This window comes from Prionailurus bengalensis, chromosome C2 (genome assembly GCF_016509475.1).
Source record: "Prionailurus bengalensis isolate Pbe53 chromosome C2, Fcat_Pben_1.1_paternal_pri, whole genome shotgun sequence".
In the NCBI taxonomy this organism is placed as follows: Eukaryota; Metazoa; Chordata; class Mammalia; order Carnivora; family Felidae; genus Prionailurus; species Prionailurus bengalensis.
This window is the reverse complement of record NC_057350.1, coordinates 58779837-58795603: the sequence shown is the minus strand read 5'-3', so window position 1 is coordinate 58795603 and position 15767 is coordinate 58779837. Positions and strand designations below refer to the sequence as shown.

The window sequence follows — 15767 nt, the reverse complement described above, 5'->3', positions numbered from 1 at the left end:
TTTGAGTAGAGTAAAAGAATGAAATAGCCATGTCATAAAATGGTTTAAGTTTCTTTGAAAAACACAGTAATGCTGCCAAGTGGTGCCGAGTCTCTATTTGACTTTGGTTGTCAAAAGTATGTATAACATCATCTCACCCGGTCTGTTTCCACTTCCCTCATCCTTCTCTGGAATCCCAAAGCCAGTTTCTGCCATTTTTCACATCGTGTGATGACAGACAATAATCCAACTTTCTAAGACTAATGAATCCCCCAACAGCTGCAAGGGCCAATCCCACACTTGAAGCCTCCACTGTCCCCTCTCCTATGCAGAGCGTCTGTCAAGCTTACCAACACAATAATAGGAAGGATGGAGGTGGCCTCCTTTCTTGTTTCTGCCCGTGTTCCTGGAGGTCTACTATGCCCTGAGGGCCACAGAATATGACACAACTTTCCCTGCGAAGTGGGGTTAAGCATTGACCCTACTTGCTTCACTTTTCTGTCTCATGCTAATGATGGAGACAAACAGAATTTGCGGGCCGTGCCACATGTGGGCTGCACAAAGATAAATAACCACATGCTACATGGATGGGGAAGGCAGAGAGGCTCATAGATAACATGATACCCTATCCTATGTCCCATGAGTTTTCCAGTATGACATAAATAGTAAAATACTAATAAGCACCCCAAACAAACACATCTACTGCTTCCCACTGTTCCTTGCTGTATCAGGGCAGAATCTTTGAAAAGCATCATCCTCCTTAAGTGCAGATCTAGACAATTAATCCTTTGACTTGGTTTTGAGCTTTTAAAGACATACATACCACCTACCCAAATGGATTCTTTACTGTTTCAAAGCCTGGAGCTTGAAGGAACATACATAAAACTTAATGTGAAAAAGCTGTGTAGTTAATCTTGACAAGCAGGCAACCAAGAAATTGATGTGCAGCTTTTAGTCTGACATCAATTTCTGACAATATCACTTTGAGCTCATACTCTGGCACCAAGATCAAATGCCCTTATTTATAGGTCTCAAACAAAGAAGAGCCTAAAAAAGGAAGCCGCATTCAGCAGAAATCCTTCCACATAGAAATCCTTGCCTACTAGAACTTGCTCAAACGGAATTTTTTGTCTTTTTCTTGGCTTAGTAAAGAAGATGGTGAGCAAGGAAAAAAGAAAAAAAACGTGTTAAAGTTCGTTTGCTTTCTCTTTCCTAAATCGGAATTTCATTTTTTTAAAAATTTTTTTTTCAACGTTTATTTATTTTTGGGACAGAGAGAGACAGAGCAGGGGAGGGGCAGAGAGAGAGGGAGACACAGAATCAGAAACAGGCTCCAGGCTCCGAGCCATCAGCCCAGAGCCTGACGCGGGGCTTGAACCCACGGACCGCGAGATCGTGACCTGGCTGAAGTCGGACGCTTAACTGACTGCGCCACCCAGGCGCCCTCATTTTTTAATTTTAGGCTTAGTTTAGCCATCACTGACCCCAAATGTGGTAGGAGAGTAAGTAAACTATTTCCCAGAGAAAATAACAACCAGAAAAATGACAAAAAAAAAAAAGACAACCGTATTCAAATATGCTTAAGTCATCCCCTATAGGATACCAGTGGTTAAGAAGTTTAGTATACTAAAGCCATTTTTGAAAAAAACACAGCACAATCAGAAGAGCAGCAAGGCTGTTGGAAAAAAGCAATTAAGTCACTCATCTCAAGTAGGAGAAGCTTTCCTATCAGCTCGAAAGTTTCATGGGCTCTACTCCCTTAGCACCTGCTGCTCAGTCTCTGACGGTTCTTTGGGAAGAACTTACCTCATCTTAAGACTTTCCTCTGGTACTACTGTCTGTAGGAGCATGACACACAAATCCAAAACCAAGGGAATTCATATGACATTTAAAATCAAACAAATAGAACCACCATATTACTCATAAAGATTGCATTCAAATATACTTTTCTTTTACCTTGGTCTTTTCACCGACAATGTTCTTTTCCAGTTCGGCTATTTTCCGGTTTAGATGATCCAAAATCTCCTTCTCTTTCATAAGTTCAGTTGTTTCAGATTTCTGTTCTCCGTCCAAAAGAGCACATTCCATATCCAACTGGGGACACAAAACAAAGCTCAGAGGTGTTTCACTTTCAGAGAGATTCTCAACTGCCCACGTTAGAGATGCATTTTTAATGGCTACAAATTTCAAAAAGTACTACGTTATCAGCCGGACTTTGGTGCCTTAGAGAACAGTTCTGAGAGTCCAGTTGAGATTCGAAATTCCTACGTAAGGAAGCTGGTGAGCCCACAATATATTCACTAAGAAATCTACCTATCATTTAATTTTTCTACTATAACCCCTCTTCTGCTTACTTCTCAATAATATTTTGCCGATTTGCTCAGATTCAGGCTCAAGCACGAACCATCTTGGGAGCAGCCTTGTCTTTCTTTGTCCACAGAGCATGGGAGGTGAAAATTACACCCAGTCAGCATGCAAGCAATGCATTCTTAGCAATGTCAGCAGGAGGGGCATCCAAGGGCTGTGTATAAGATGACAGGTGAGCAGTACCCTTCTACTTATAGCTATCTGCATCATCTGTGAGTATAAACATGCTAGGCAGAATCATTTGTTCCTTCTTGCTCCATGGAGATACAGTAATAGACCATGTGTCTGTTTCCTCTCTGGTCTACAAAGCCCAGAAGCGAGGTCAAGGACTGATTCATATGCAAATCCCCCTGTGTACCAACATGATGTCCAACGCATAGTGAGCATATTCAGAAAGTGTTTGTTGGATTTGAACTTGGAGACCTAAATATATGGGACCTCAGCTGAGATCTGCATGTAGAAAGTCAGAAAGCATACACTAGTTAAGACAAAATTGGTTATACCCAGAGTTCGTTAAAAATGGCTTCATATGTTTGTTTCATCTGACTTAAAAAAAAGGCAAGGAAAAAGGAAATATTTTAAAAAAGGTATTTTTACCCTATACAGGACTCACTGAAAAAAAAAAAAATGTTAACTCATGTTGATTTCTATGTATTCTGCTTCCAAAGCCTATGCCCTAATAGGTAGTAATATTTTTAAGCTGAAGGAAAGAGAGGAAAAAAGAGAAGGGTAAAAAGTCAAACCCTGGTTTATACCTCTCTGGAAGATTCATCCATCTGGTCATTTATATCTTTGATTTTTTGTTCAAGTTCCTCGAGGTTATTGAGAATTGCTATCCGGGTCTCTTCCATTGCTGCCAACTCCTGAATCCTTTGTTCTTCGTTTATACCCTCTGGGGTCTGCAATTAATCAACACAGAAAAGGGCTATTCACATTTCCACCCCAGAATTTCCCAATTTATAAACCAGTAGTAAGTCTAGTGTTTCACAGTCTCTGTGCCTCTTGGAATTCTAAAAGAAAGCATCCTTGTGATTGTTCAATTGGAATCGTGCATTTTCTCACAGATCCCCAGCAGTAAGGTTCTTAAGTTACCTCATACAAACCAACTTAAATTTACCAATTCATATCCTTTTAAAGCTGAGATAGCTAAGAGATTTTACAGATGAGGAGGTTGTGGCCCATAGAAATTACAGTGACTGCTCTAAGGTTATAGAGAAAGTTTGGCATGGCAAAGAACTAGAACTAGAGCTAGACAAGACTTTTGACATCTTCCTCAGGGATCTCTCGAACAGGCTGCTACCCTCACGCCAAGCCCCATATTCTCTCCCGTCTCCAAGTGAGCACATCTCCTACAACGGTCTCTCCAATCTCCAGCCTCACTACTGCGTCCCACTACTAGGCTTATCTGCAGATGAGTATTCAGGCTGATTTGTTTCTTTTCCAACACATGGTGGAAAAGTGAGGACACGATACACTTGGCCCATTTCACCGAAATGTTCCATGAAGTGAAAAACCATGACAATACAAGACCTCGTTACTTTAGTGACTCCCATGACTAAAAACTACACACTTAATATAAAGTCATGTTTCACTTGTGCTCACACACTACTTACTGTCTTTATCCTACACTACTTTCTTCACGCCTAATGTTTAAGACACTCCCTGGGCCGATGGGCTTTTATGACACAAAATAGCACACTGGTTATCATTTATAAAACCACTTCACAGAAAAACCTGTGTTCCTTTGGAAAGGAAAGTGAAAGTCAGGAAAGAAATTAAGTAAGAGAGGGCATACTTACACCCCAAAGGTGTAACAGAGTTACAACAAATGCCCAGGAAATAAAGAAATATTTTAGATCATACACATTTAGCCAAAATGGGACTGCCTATTGTTTTATGAAGAGAGTAGAGTGAATTGAAAATAGCCTCTTCTTTCAGGAATTTCCGATTAGTCACCCTAGATACCACCTGATAGAGATCAGTCTCTCTGTAGGTCAAGGGGTGCTGGGGGATTGGCACACTATTTACTTAATTTCTATCTCTCTTTGAAAAAGAAATAATTTCTTTTCATTAGTAAGTCAATCATCAAACAATTTCACAATTGCACAGCGAAAACAGCAGCCTCCATAAGTAAATTATTGAAAATTACTCATAAATCGGTACAAAGAATATTCATACTAACCAAAGAGATCATTAACATTTGGTATGCCGTGCTAAGTTCATTTATTTAATGATCTTAAAAATAACTTTAGGAAGATAGCCATCATGTCATATTCTTTATTCATATTCTTTATTCTTTACCCTACTTCACTGCTCCTCACAGAGATTAAACAATTGAAATGCCACAGTATCTCCGGTTGATTCGCAGAGGTATGTGGACCTTCCAAGCTTTAACATTTAGCCCTTTAATGGCCATCTTCAATGCAGCATTTTACCAATTAATAAAACAACTGCTGACCTTTTTTGATCACAGACAATGAATCTCATTGTCCTAATACTCAGGTGCCCGTTTTAGGGCGTGAGGGACGCCTGTAACAGTGAATGGCATTCCGAAATCACTGACGTGTAATCCTAGCAGGAAAGCCTCAAGAAGGCCAGTATCCTGTTGGGTCAACATTTCATATTAGGTTTCAACTGCCAACAGGGTTTAAAAATATCTCTCTCACTTGGTGGAAGTAAAGCATTAGGAGAAAACAAAAACTGAACAATCTGCATAACTACAAACTTTCTAAGCAGGCAGTGGGTGAAGAAAGAGAACAGTGGCAATTTTAAATGTCTAACTGAAAGTTTCTAAAAAATTTATCACCATCGGCATATTTGATAACAGACAACTCGAGAGGCTGTTTATAGCAATAAATGCTCTCTAGGAAACGGTTGTTCTTTTCGTTATTTTTTTTTTTTTAATTTTTTTTTTTCAACGTTTATTTATTTTTGGGACAGAGAGAGACAGAGCATGAACGGGGGAGGGGCAGAGAGAGAGGGAGACACAGAATCGGAAACAGGCTCCAGGCTCTGAGCCATCAGCCCAGAGCCTGACGCGGGGCTCGAACTCACGGACCGCGAGATCGTGACCTGGCTGAAGTCGGACGCTTAACCGACTGCACCACCCAGGCGCCCCTCTTTTCGTTATTTATAAAAAGGCAATAGCTTCCAAAGGCATTCTAAAACTCTGAATGGTTTGTGATAGAATGGGATGAAAATATTGTTTACACATGTATGAACATCTCTAAATATCCCTTCTTTGAGGTAACCTGGCCTCCACAGAGAAAGGGGAGGGAGAGTAGGAACAAGACACTTTGTAGCTGCCTTCCCCCCTCCCCCCCCCCAATCTCTTCCTCGAAACTTCTTGCAACCAGAGGAAGTTACAAGTGCGAGGGTTGTCCACTGTAGACAGAATGATTACTAAAAAGAGAAGAATGAAAAAGTTCTCGAGGAAAAATAACATTTTTTTCTCAAATAACTAAATGAGGTGATGGATGTTAGCTAAACTTGTGGTAATCATGTCACAATATGTGTGGGTCAGGTCATGATGCCATGCACAGACGTACACGGTGCCGTGCCCCAATCCCATCTCAACATGACAGGAAGAAAGGGAGAAAGAAGAGAGAGCTACTCTCAGCTTTCACCTCAGGGGGAGGAAGACAAGTTCACAAAAGCCAGTTAAAATTAGCCTATTTCTAAGGTCATCGGTATCTTTAAGTGTTAGGTAAAACAAGTTCCAGAATGGTAAATCTCAGGTTTCCTAAATATCATTAAAATCTTTATTTCCTTAAAGCAGCTTAGAGTGTTTTCACATTCTTCTCCACTCATCCTTAGATCGATTAATAACAAACACTGTCCTTTGCTAAGCCAGGAATTCAGCGAGCAGATGACTAAGAGAAAAGCGTCCAAAACAAATGGGCAGGACTTTTAAGAAAGCATTCTTCTGTCTGTTGTCTTGAAGTAACATATATCTGTCTCCAAAAAGTAATAAATGCAAACCTCCCTCCTTGGAACTCATCCCCCTCGCTTGCTGCCTGTCTAAGCTGTTGCCTGTAACCAGAGGTGCCTTTGATATTTCCTGTCTCGAAAGGATGCACGGTCTTATATGTCTTGCCACAACGGAGGCTGCTGGAAGCTTCAGAGGCCTCCTTTTCCACAAAAGCATATTTGAGCAATTAAAAACATCTGCCATGATCCGCCCATTTACACACCAGCAGCTTTCTTGTCACAGCCCTCTTCAGGAGGAAACCTATCTCCCTAAAGATTGTCCTTAGAGAGAGACACACACAGCTTACTGTTTTAACAAAAATCTGGCAGCTGTCCATGATGGAAGAAATGGGAAAGGATTTTAAATGTAAAGGAAGCCACGGACTTCAAAGAAAACCCAGTGGTTGATGAAAACAGCTCAAGTCCTCAAACGGTGGGCCATTTACTTTGCCTGAACACAAACGACTTTTGATTTGCCCCCCAGATCCTAGTTTCTAACAGTTACAACATTCTGGCAATAGAGACAGATGTCCTATTCAGAACTGCTCTCCACTGAGAATGAGGAAGGTCAATGTGGTCATCAGGAGAAAGAAGGATTGCACATTTCCGAGTCCTAATGCAGATGAAGAAGGGACTCAGAAGGTAGATGTGGACTGCTAACTAGGAACACTGAAAAACTCTTGCTGTGGCCAAAGACAAAACAAACACACCAATTCCCCCTGAACTATACTCCATGTGATAAACTACGTCCAGAATTAGGGATCATGATGACGTCTTTCTCTTAATCGGTTTGTGTACCTCTTATAACAAAAATTTAACTGATATATCTTTTTTGTTTTTGATCCTTTGGCCATAATTGCCATGAATCTCAGAATTGAACTTAATGATCAGAGTTACTTAATAACCTAATCCTGTCTATTTAACTAAGTAAATTCTTGTGATTATGGTTTCTGTTTTTTCCTCCTTATTACCACTTTTTGTGTGTTTATTTTATTCCGATAAAATTTATATCTTATTACGGCTCTCTTATGACCTTTCTAGAAAAGACGTAGGACAATTTTTAATTTCATTGAAAAAAGATTCCTAACTTATGTGAAAAAAGTAACACCAGAAGATTCTCCTTCAATTCCATTTAAGAAATCCTCAAATTCAGAAGACATTTTAAAATCAATATACAGCTAGGAGACTAAGTAATAATTATGACTAACTGTGAATCTTAAACTCTTATATATCTAAAAAATATCAGGAGTAAAGTCAAGGGGAATACCACTCATGATAAGAGACTAATTTTCTTATAACTCTCACTACTTAGTAAAAACAAGACAATTTTTAAAAATGAGTGAAGAACGTGAAGAAGTGGGTCAAAATACAACTTAACGACTAAAATATGAAAAGATGCCCAACCTCATGCATAATTAAAGACAAGCAAATTAAACACCAATTAATCAGGCCAATTGAAGAATTTTGATAATATACAGCCTTGGCAAGTGTATGAAGAGCAAGGGATGCCCATAAACTGTTAGCGAAAGTGTTGCCTGGAAATATACAGTCTTTTCAGAGGATAATTTGGAATAATTGACTAACATGAATAATATGCAAACTCTTTCATCCATTAATTTCAATTTTAGTAAGTGATCTTGCAGATACATTTGCACAGTGGTGCAAATATATATATAGACATATATATAGGTATATATATATATATATATATATATATATATCTGTATATATATATCTGTATAGATTATCTATCTACCTATCTATACATCTATATATATGTGTGTGTGTGTATATATATATATATATATATATATATATATACACACACACACTAGAATATTTGCTGCATATAGGTTTTATTAATAAAAAAAAGTAGAAAACAATTTAAATAGTATTTCCAGGGGTGCCTGGGTGGCTCAGTCGGTTAAGTGTCTGATTCTTGGTTTCGGCTCAGGTCATGATCTCTCAGTTTCGTGGGTGAGAGCCTTGCATCAGGCTCCATGATGACAGCATGGAGCCTGCTTGGGATTCTCTCTCTCCCTCTCTCTCTGCCCCTCCCCCACTCGTGCTCTGTCTCTCTCAAATAAACTTAAAAAAAATAATAATAAAATAACTAGTATTTCCAAACACGAGAATACTATTCAGCTGTTGAAAAGAATGAGGCAGAGCTGTGTGTACCCAAACACAAAGATGTGTAAGACATTTAGTGAGGAAAGAAAGACCAGAATGCTATGTGTGTGTATCTGTACATCTGTGCCTATAACATGGGGCTTTGTATATGCACAGAAATATTAAGAAGGCAGGTAAGATACTTTGTGTTTATCTCTCAGGTGTACAACTGGGAGAGGGCAGAGAAAAGAGAAACTTCCTTCTTCTTACTTTTCTGTACGGCTACATTTTTTACAGTGCAAATTTGTTACTTCACACTAAACACCCTAATCTGCTGCACATTGTTTAGCTAATTACCTCTTAAATGGAAGCTTCACTGAAAACATTTTGGAAAACAAGCACGGTAAAACCTCTAGTCTCTAGGCCAATGCAGATGCAGAGCCCCAGGCCCTAAATCCTGGTCTTTCTTGCTCTGTAGCCTTTACCTTCGGTAGGATACTAAGATAAGCGGACTCGTTGGAAGGTTTCAGGAAGGCAGACGTGAGGTCCCTGAGCAGGTCCTCATTCCTGATGCTCCTGGGGGAAAGGAAGCTGGCGCTGCTCTGACCAACGCCCCCGAAGACCGCCAAGTCCGTCTCTTGGAGAGAGCCTTTCTGGTGGCACCTGTATCTGGTTTCAGGGCTCATCACGGCTTCTTCAAACACAGACTCCTCATCAGAGAGCTGCAGCTTCTCGAGCTCCTTATTGATTTTCTGCACATCTGCCACGGTGGTGCCAGTGGACAAGCGACTGTCGGGCTTTGTGTATTCAGCACAGAGACTGAGGATCGTCTCCAGACGCTGTCTCTCCTAGAACACAGAAGACGGGAAGGTCAGTGAGTGTGTGAGAATGCAGACAATCACAAATAAAAAGACTGAAGAGGCTGGGACCACTGGCAATTTCATCCCACAGGTAAATCCATTTTTAAGTTTACTCATTTACTTATTTACTCACATAGACAGAGCATGTGCACGAGAGGAGACAGGAGACAGAGAGAGAGGGAGAGAGAGAGAGAGAGAGAGAGAGAGAGAGAGAGAATCCCACACAGTCTCCGCACTGTTAGCCTGGATCCCGATGCAGGGCTCGAACTCAGGAATGGCGAGATCATGACTTGAACCGAAATTAAGAGTCGGCCGCCCACCCGAGCCACCCAGGTGCCCCTCAATCTCCTTTTTAAAAAATCTCCACCCTCCTTCCATTTCTATCTCTCTGCCTCTAACATATTAGCCAACTTAACACTTGCACTTAAAATTAATTCTCTAACATCCTAGACAAATAGATGCACAAAAAGACGAATACTACTTAGAGGATCTTTTAATTTAAAATACAATTTTTTTTGAAATTTTTTCAATATTTTTTTTCTTGACATGCTTCAAATTTTTCTATACTTTTCTTATGTCTTCTCACAAGATAAAGGTCTTTTCCATCATTTTCTCACATCAGTAATTAAAATTATAAAGAAGTAGAGGGACACCTGGGTGGCTCAGTTGCTTAAGCATCTAACTCTTGATTTCAGCTCAGGTCATGATCTCATGGTTCGTGGGTTCAAGCCCCACATAGGGCTCTGTCAGTGCAGAGTCTGCTTGGGATTCCCTCTCCTCCCGCCCCGTTCCTCCCCCACTTGTGCTCTCTCTCTCTCAAAATAAATAAATAAACACAAAATAAAAATCAAGAAAAAATAAAATTATAAAGAAGTAGAAATGTTGCATAAAAATGAAAAACTTTTCATGTCAAGTCCAGATAGAAAGACATCAAGGTATTTCAGATTCTGATACCATTACATCTTTGGTTCAGTTAACTGAAAAATAAAATGATAGTTCACTTGCTTACAAAAATCAATATAAGGGGTGTCTGGCTCAGTCGGTTAAGTGTCTGACTCTTGGTTTTGGCTCAGGTCATGATCTCATGGTTTGTGGGTTCAAGTCCTGCATTAGGCTCCACACTGACAAGTCAGCCCGCTTGGGATTCTCTCTCTCTTTCTCTCTCTCTCTCGCTCTGTCCCTCCCCTGCACATACTCTCTCTTTCTCGAAATAAATAAATAAACTTGAAAAAATCAATATACAGGCCATTAATATCTATAACAATACCACTACTGACCCTTCCCATGCAAACAAGTAGATATTGATGTTTTTGACTTTAAGCAAATTCACTTATATGTTTGTGAGGCATAGGATATAATTTATGAGATGCTGATCATAAGCCTGGATAGCACTCTTTGGGGTGGGGAACCTCAACATCTTTGCCTCCCACAATAATTCCAAGGCCAAAGTGAAAAGAAAAATGATAAAATAACAACAACAACAACAACAACAAAAAACCCTGTTGTGGTTATATGTACCACATTGAAAACAGAATTCGGAAGCCTTCCATAGATAAACATTTTCCAAACTGGTTATCAGTAACAAAATAGAACATTTTAAAGTAACACTGGGCTGCTATTTTCACTTTCTAATGGCAGCTAATTTATAAAGACAAAATTCTGGCAGTCAGCTCTTTACTAGTTGAAGGACCATCTAATAGAAAAGTTAAATTGGAACAGACCAACATAATTCCCTGGTTTCCATTAAAATACATGAATTAAGTGACAAGACAGAAAAATTTAAGTCGTATCTGGCTTTTACCCGTCCTCTAAAAAGTATGCTCCCCCCCCAGCCCCCGCAAATACAATAGCTGGATCAAAAGGACGATTAAACTGGCTCCTCTAAGCCCCCACCTCCCTTTCACTGACTGAACTTCTGGTCTCCAGCTGCAGCTCCGTCCTCATGGCCTCGTCCCACGGAAGGTACTCATAGTCGCACAACCTCTTCCCACGTGCTCCTGCATCCTGCCCATCCAGGAGCCCGGTGTTTATTTATCTCTGCAGCTGCCACCGGCTGCCAAGCCCTACCCACCTCAGCTTTATGGGGAGGGAGTGGGGGGGGGGTACAGCCCTCATTGCCTTATTTGAAACCCCTTCAACAATCGAGAAACGTTTACATGGGAATTTGCAAAAAACAACGTTCTAGGGCATATGTCAAGAAGAGGGACAGGAACGAGGTGTTATAGTTTAACCCTTCTCAACAGCATCTGCGTTAGAAGCTACTGCTCATCTCCAAAGAAAAGTTCTTCTTTCTGCCATTTGGGGGACTTAAGTTGAAGCATCTAAACTCAGTCTTTACTGACCTTTACAGATCACAGTGTGTGTACATTAGCCTGGACATTACTTACATGTGGGATTATCTGAAAGTCGTCAATTCCCATTTACCGGGGCTTCGGCGAACAGTGTAGTCTTGAAAAGCACGAAGGGTATTTCTGCCTAGCCTGTCAGACACGGCAAAATTCCTCCCACATCTCCTTCCCAAAATAGTTGCTTTTGCTGCCAGTGCTATTGCTTAATTCCACGGGGAATAAATGATCCCAGCCTTAAGATGAATGCTATTTAAGACAGTGAAATGCAGTATTCAAAGGCTTGTGCACAGGAAGTGTGGTCTACTGGTATGCGCTTCTCTCTATTCTTATCACCCCGTTCACAGCCAATCTGTCCAGGCTTGAGTCACACACACATGCGGTCCTGCTGCCCGTGAGTCTAAAAGAAATCCAGGCTGTGCTGAGACACACTGGCCCCATGAAAGCTGCACCGAAGAAAAATAAACTGATGTCGAGAAGTGCGTCAGAAGAGAGTCTGCGAGGCATTTCGGAAAGCACTATATGAAGCCTTTTAAGGAAAACCCTGTACAGATGTCCAGTTCCTGCCCACGTCTCCCAATCAGCATTCTGCTGTGTATTCTTCTGAGAAGCCGTTTGTGCACGGCCTATGCATCTGATTGGCACAAAACATTGGTGTTATGGGCTTGGAAAGTAGGTCATTTGAATCAAATTATTTTAAATACATTTTTTTTGATCTCCCTCACTATTTTCCTTTCCTCCTCTCCACATACTGCATATATTACAGAACGCTTGGAATGGGGGCACAGGATCTTAAAATATATACCTGAAGAAAACGGTATGCAATTCTTTCCCTCGGCAATTAGAAAAAAAAAAAAGTGGCAGACTGAATGTGTTTTGACCTCAGAGCTTTCTTTCTTTGTCAGAGGAACGTGTCTGGCAGTGCCTCACTGCAGTTCACAGCCCTCCATCAGGGACCTCGTCCATCTGCCAACCCCATCCATCTCCTGGTAACCAACAGCAGCCAGTCTAGGCCACAGGACTGTAAGTGTAATGCACAAACAAACTGTGCAAAAAACCAGTTGCTGATACCCAAGCACAGCTGAAATCTTTACTAAACTCCTTCCGTTATAGGTAACTATGTCCTTCCGTTATAGGTAACTAAACTCCTTCCGTTATATAACACTTGTTATATAAAAGAAAGGGTCAATTTTTAGTGGTTAGAAATAATTTAATTGAAAGAAGGTATTTTTTCTTAAGAGGACCTACTATAACTGCTCTGTATGGGCCATACTTCTCTCTCCTGTTAGCTCTAGAGATTCAATAAAGACCTATGAAGTTACTCTCTGGCCATTAATGTGGATACACACATGGAAAGAGACAGCATGTCTACCTTTACATCCTTAGCAAAAGGCACAAATGGTCAATTAAAGAAAAGGGTGGTAAAGGAGCTTTACAGAAAACCAATAGATTCACATATAAGGAAGTAGTAGACAAAAATTCCAGGAAGACAAATTTGAGTTGAGTCCTTGGGATAAATATGAGTCTGTGTGAGGTGTTGGACAGTGGCGTGGGCCGGGCATTTCTTTCTTTCTTTTTTTAATGTTTATTTATTTATTTTGAGAGAAAGAGAGAGCACACACACAAGTAGGGGAGGGGCAGGCAGAGAGGAAGAGAGAGAATCCCAAGCAGGCTCCATGCTGTCAGCACAGAGCCCAACGAGGAGCTCAATCCCACGAACCGTGAGATCGTGACCTGAGCCGAAACCAAGAGTCAGATGCTCAACCGACTGAGGCACCCAGGTACCTTGGGATGGGCATTTCTATAAAGGAACCATATGCACAAAGGCATAGAGGATGGAATAACACAGGATGCTCAGGGATTAGCAACTATTCTGCGGCTAGAGAGACGGGATTCTTTGGAGGAAGAAGGACGAGGTACACGCAGGGAACTGGGTCAACTTTCTCTTTGTATCAGGACTTAGCAAATACCAACAACCCTAAATGAAACACCAGCAAGAGTCAGTGGCCCTGGCCTAAAAGTGGATGGCAGAATGAGATGGAGCTGACCACAAGGAAGCAGAATTTCCAGGATTCCATGAACATATTCTGATGTCTCACTTAGGCGGGACAATCAGGAGGTAAAAAACAGAAGCAATGGTTAAAAGTCTTTTATGTGAGTCTATTGGTTTTTAGAAATAAATCCCTTGGGGTAGTACCTGGGGCAATTATGATCAATTTTCATCTTTTTGGACACAGGGTAAAATGGCTTTTCAATTCCCCACCCCTACACCACATATGATCACCAAACTTGCATTGGCCAACGAAGTGTGAGAAGCAACGTGTGTCACTTCTGCCTGGACAGCCAGGGCATGATTCATTACATGTCTTGCTATGCCATGGCAGAGTGGCACTCCAGATGGTGCTGGCCCCATGAACTTGGACCCTGAGCAAGGAAATGTGGAGCAGAGACCTCATTCAACCCATGCTGGCCATGGAGAGTGAAGGAGAAACAGATCCATGTTGTTTTAAGCCTGAGAGAGAGATTTTTTTCTTTCGTTTTCTCCACAGAAGCCCATTATGACTGATAAGCCTTGCTTAATTTCAAGCAGGTAATGGGCCCAAAAGTTAGAGATGAGAGCCTCAGGGATCCTACTAAAGGCAGCTTCTTTATTTTCTTTGTCATTAAGAATGGGCCTGGCCCAGAGAGGGGTCAGGCCTTTGCTGTTGGCTTCTGGAAGGTACTCTATGTCATACCTGATAGGATTGTCTTTGTTTAGCATCAGGTTGGACACTCCTGATAATCGCTCTCAGGGTGAGGGCTGGCCACTCCAGAAAGACAACCATGTGATTTTTTTTGGGGGGGGTGGGGCTGGGAGGCATATGATATCAGTCAACCTGGAGATAAGATTAACCAAGTGGACAACCCATCAATCGGTCATGCCTACATGATGAAGTCCTAATAAAAATCCTGGGCACTGAAGCTCAGGAAGGTTTCCCTGGCTGCCAATTCTCCATGCGTACTGTCACGCACCAATGCAGGTAGACTAATACTCCCAGTTCCACAGGGAGAGGGCAGTAGAAGTTTTGCATTTGGAACCTCCTGACTCTGCATCTCTTCCCTGGCTGATCCTTTATTGTAGATAAAGATAATAAATAAATGATAATCCTGTAATAAGTGATAATCCTGACTTTAATAGCTTTCAGTGGGTTCTGTGGGACCTTCTAGTGAGTTAATGAACCCGCCGGTGGTTTCTGGGAGTCTCTCAGTTTGTGCTTGGTGTCAGAAGAGAGGGCAGTCTTAGGCGGAGACAGCGTCCTTTGACCTCGTAACTGGCCTTCACATTTCCAGAACATTGCCTTGGTATTATTATTATTAAAAAAGCAATTTTTTTTTTGTTAGAGAGAGAGAATGCACGAGTGCGGGAGAGGGGCAGAGGGAGAGAGAGAGAGAGAGAGAGAGAGAGAGAAAGAGAATCTTAAGTAGTCTCCATGCTCGGCATAGAGCCCAACACTGGGTTTGATTCCATGACCCTGGAATCATGACCGGAGCTGAAATCAAGAGTCGGACGCTCAACTGACTGAGCCCCCCGGAAGCCCTGCCTTAGTAGTATTTTTATCAGTTTAGGACAACTGATCTGATAAAGAAATTGTATATATAAGTGAGGAGTTTTCATTTTTTTGGTTTTACAAATTATCTTTATAAAAGTCAGTTTAATGTCTAGCTAAGAACATTTTATTTTACGGTCTGCCTGGGAAGTCTACCTTCAGGCTTGTGGTCAGGGAAGCGCTTTCTTCTGCCATCCATCGTTTAAAAAGCATGTACGTGTGTGCCCCATCGGAGAACTGCACTGGAGAGAGGCCCATCTGACAAATGAAAGAGCAATGGCTTTGTATGACTGTATCTGTTCTGGAGGCAACTGCAAGTTATCTGAAGAGTTACTGAATGATGTGACGGCTGCTACTTGAACATCAAGCATTTGTTATGTGCAGGCTACTATCAGGATTTTGTATCATGTATTCCTATTCTGCCTCCATAATAATGGATAACCAGATACTGAGGGAGGGTAAGGCATCTGCAGATAATCAGGGCACTCGGTGATTTTTCAGTACCCTTTTCTCAAATACAGTCAATACACTCAAATACACAAACGCACTGT

The 15767-nt window shown here is 41.2% G+C and overlaps 1 protein-coding gene across 49 annotated transcripts in view; it reads right to left on the bottom strand.

Annotated features, from left to right (window-relative positions):
• Positions 1-15767, bottom strand: part of PHLDB2 (pleckstrin homology like domain family B member 2) — a 234842-nt gene that overhangs the window by 58446 nt on the left and 160629 nt on the right. For all 49 annotated transcript variants that reach the window (XM_043594101.1, XM_043594107.1, XM_043594123.1 and 46 more), the window contains 3 exons: positions 8910-9272; positions 3102-3245; positions 1936-2073 (listed from right to left, as the gene is read on the bottom strand). In XM_043594101.1, coding sequence (XP_043450036.1) covers positions 1936-2073; positions 3102-3245; positions 8910-9272 — 645 coding nt within the window. The remainder of the gene's footprint in view (positions 1-1935; positions 2074-3101; positions 3246-8909; positions 9273-15767) is intronic.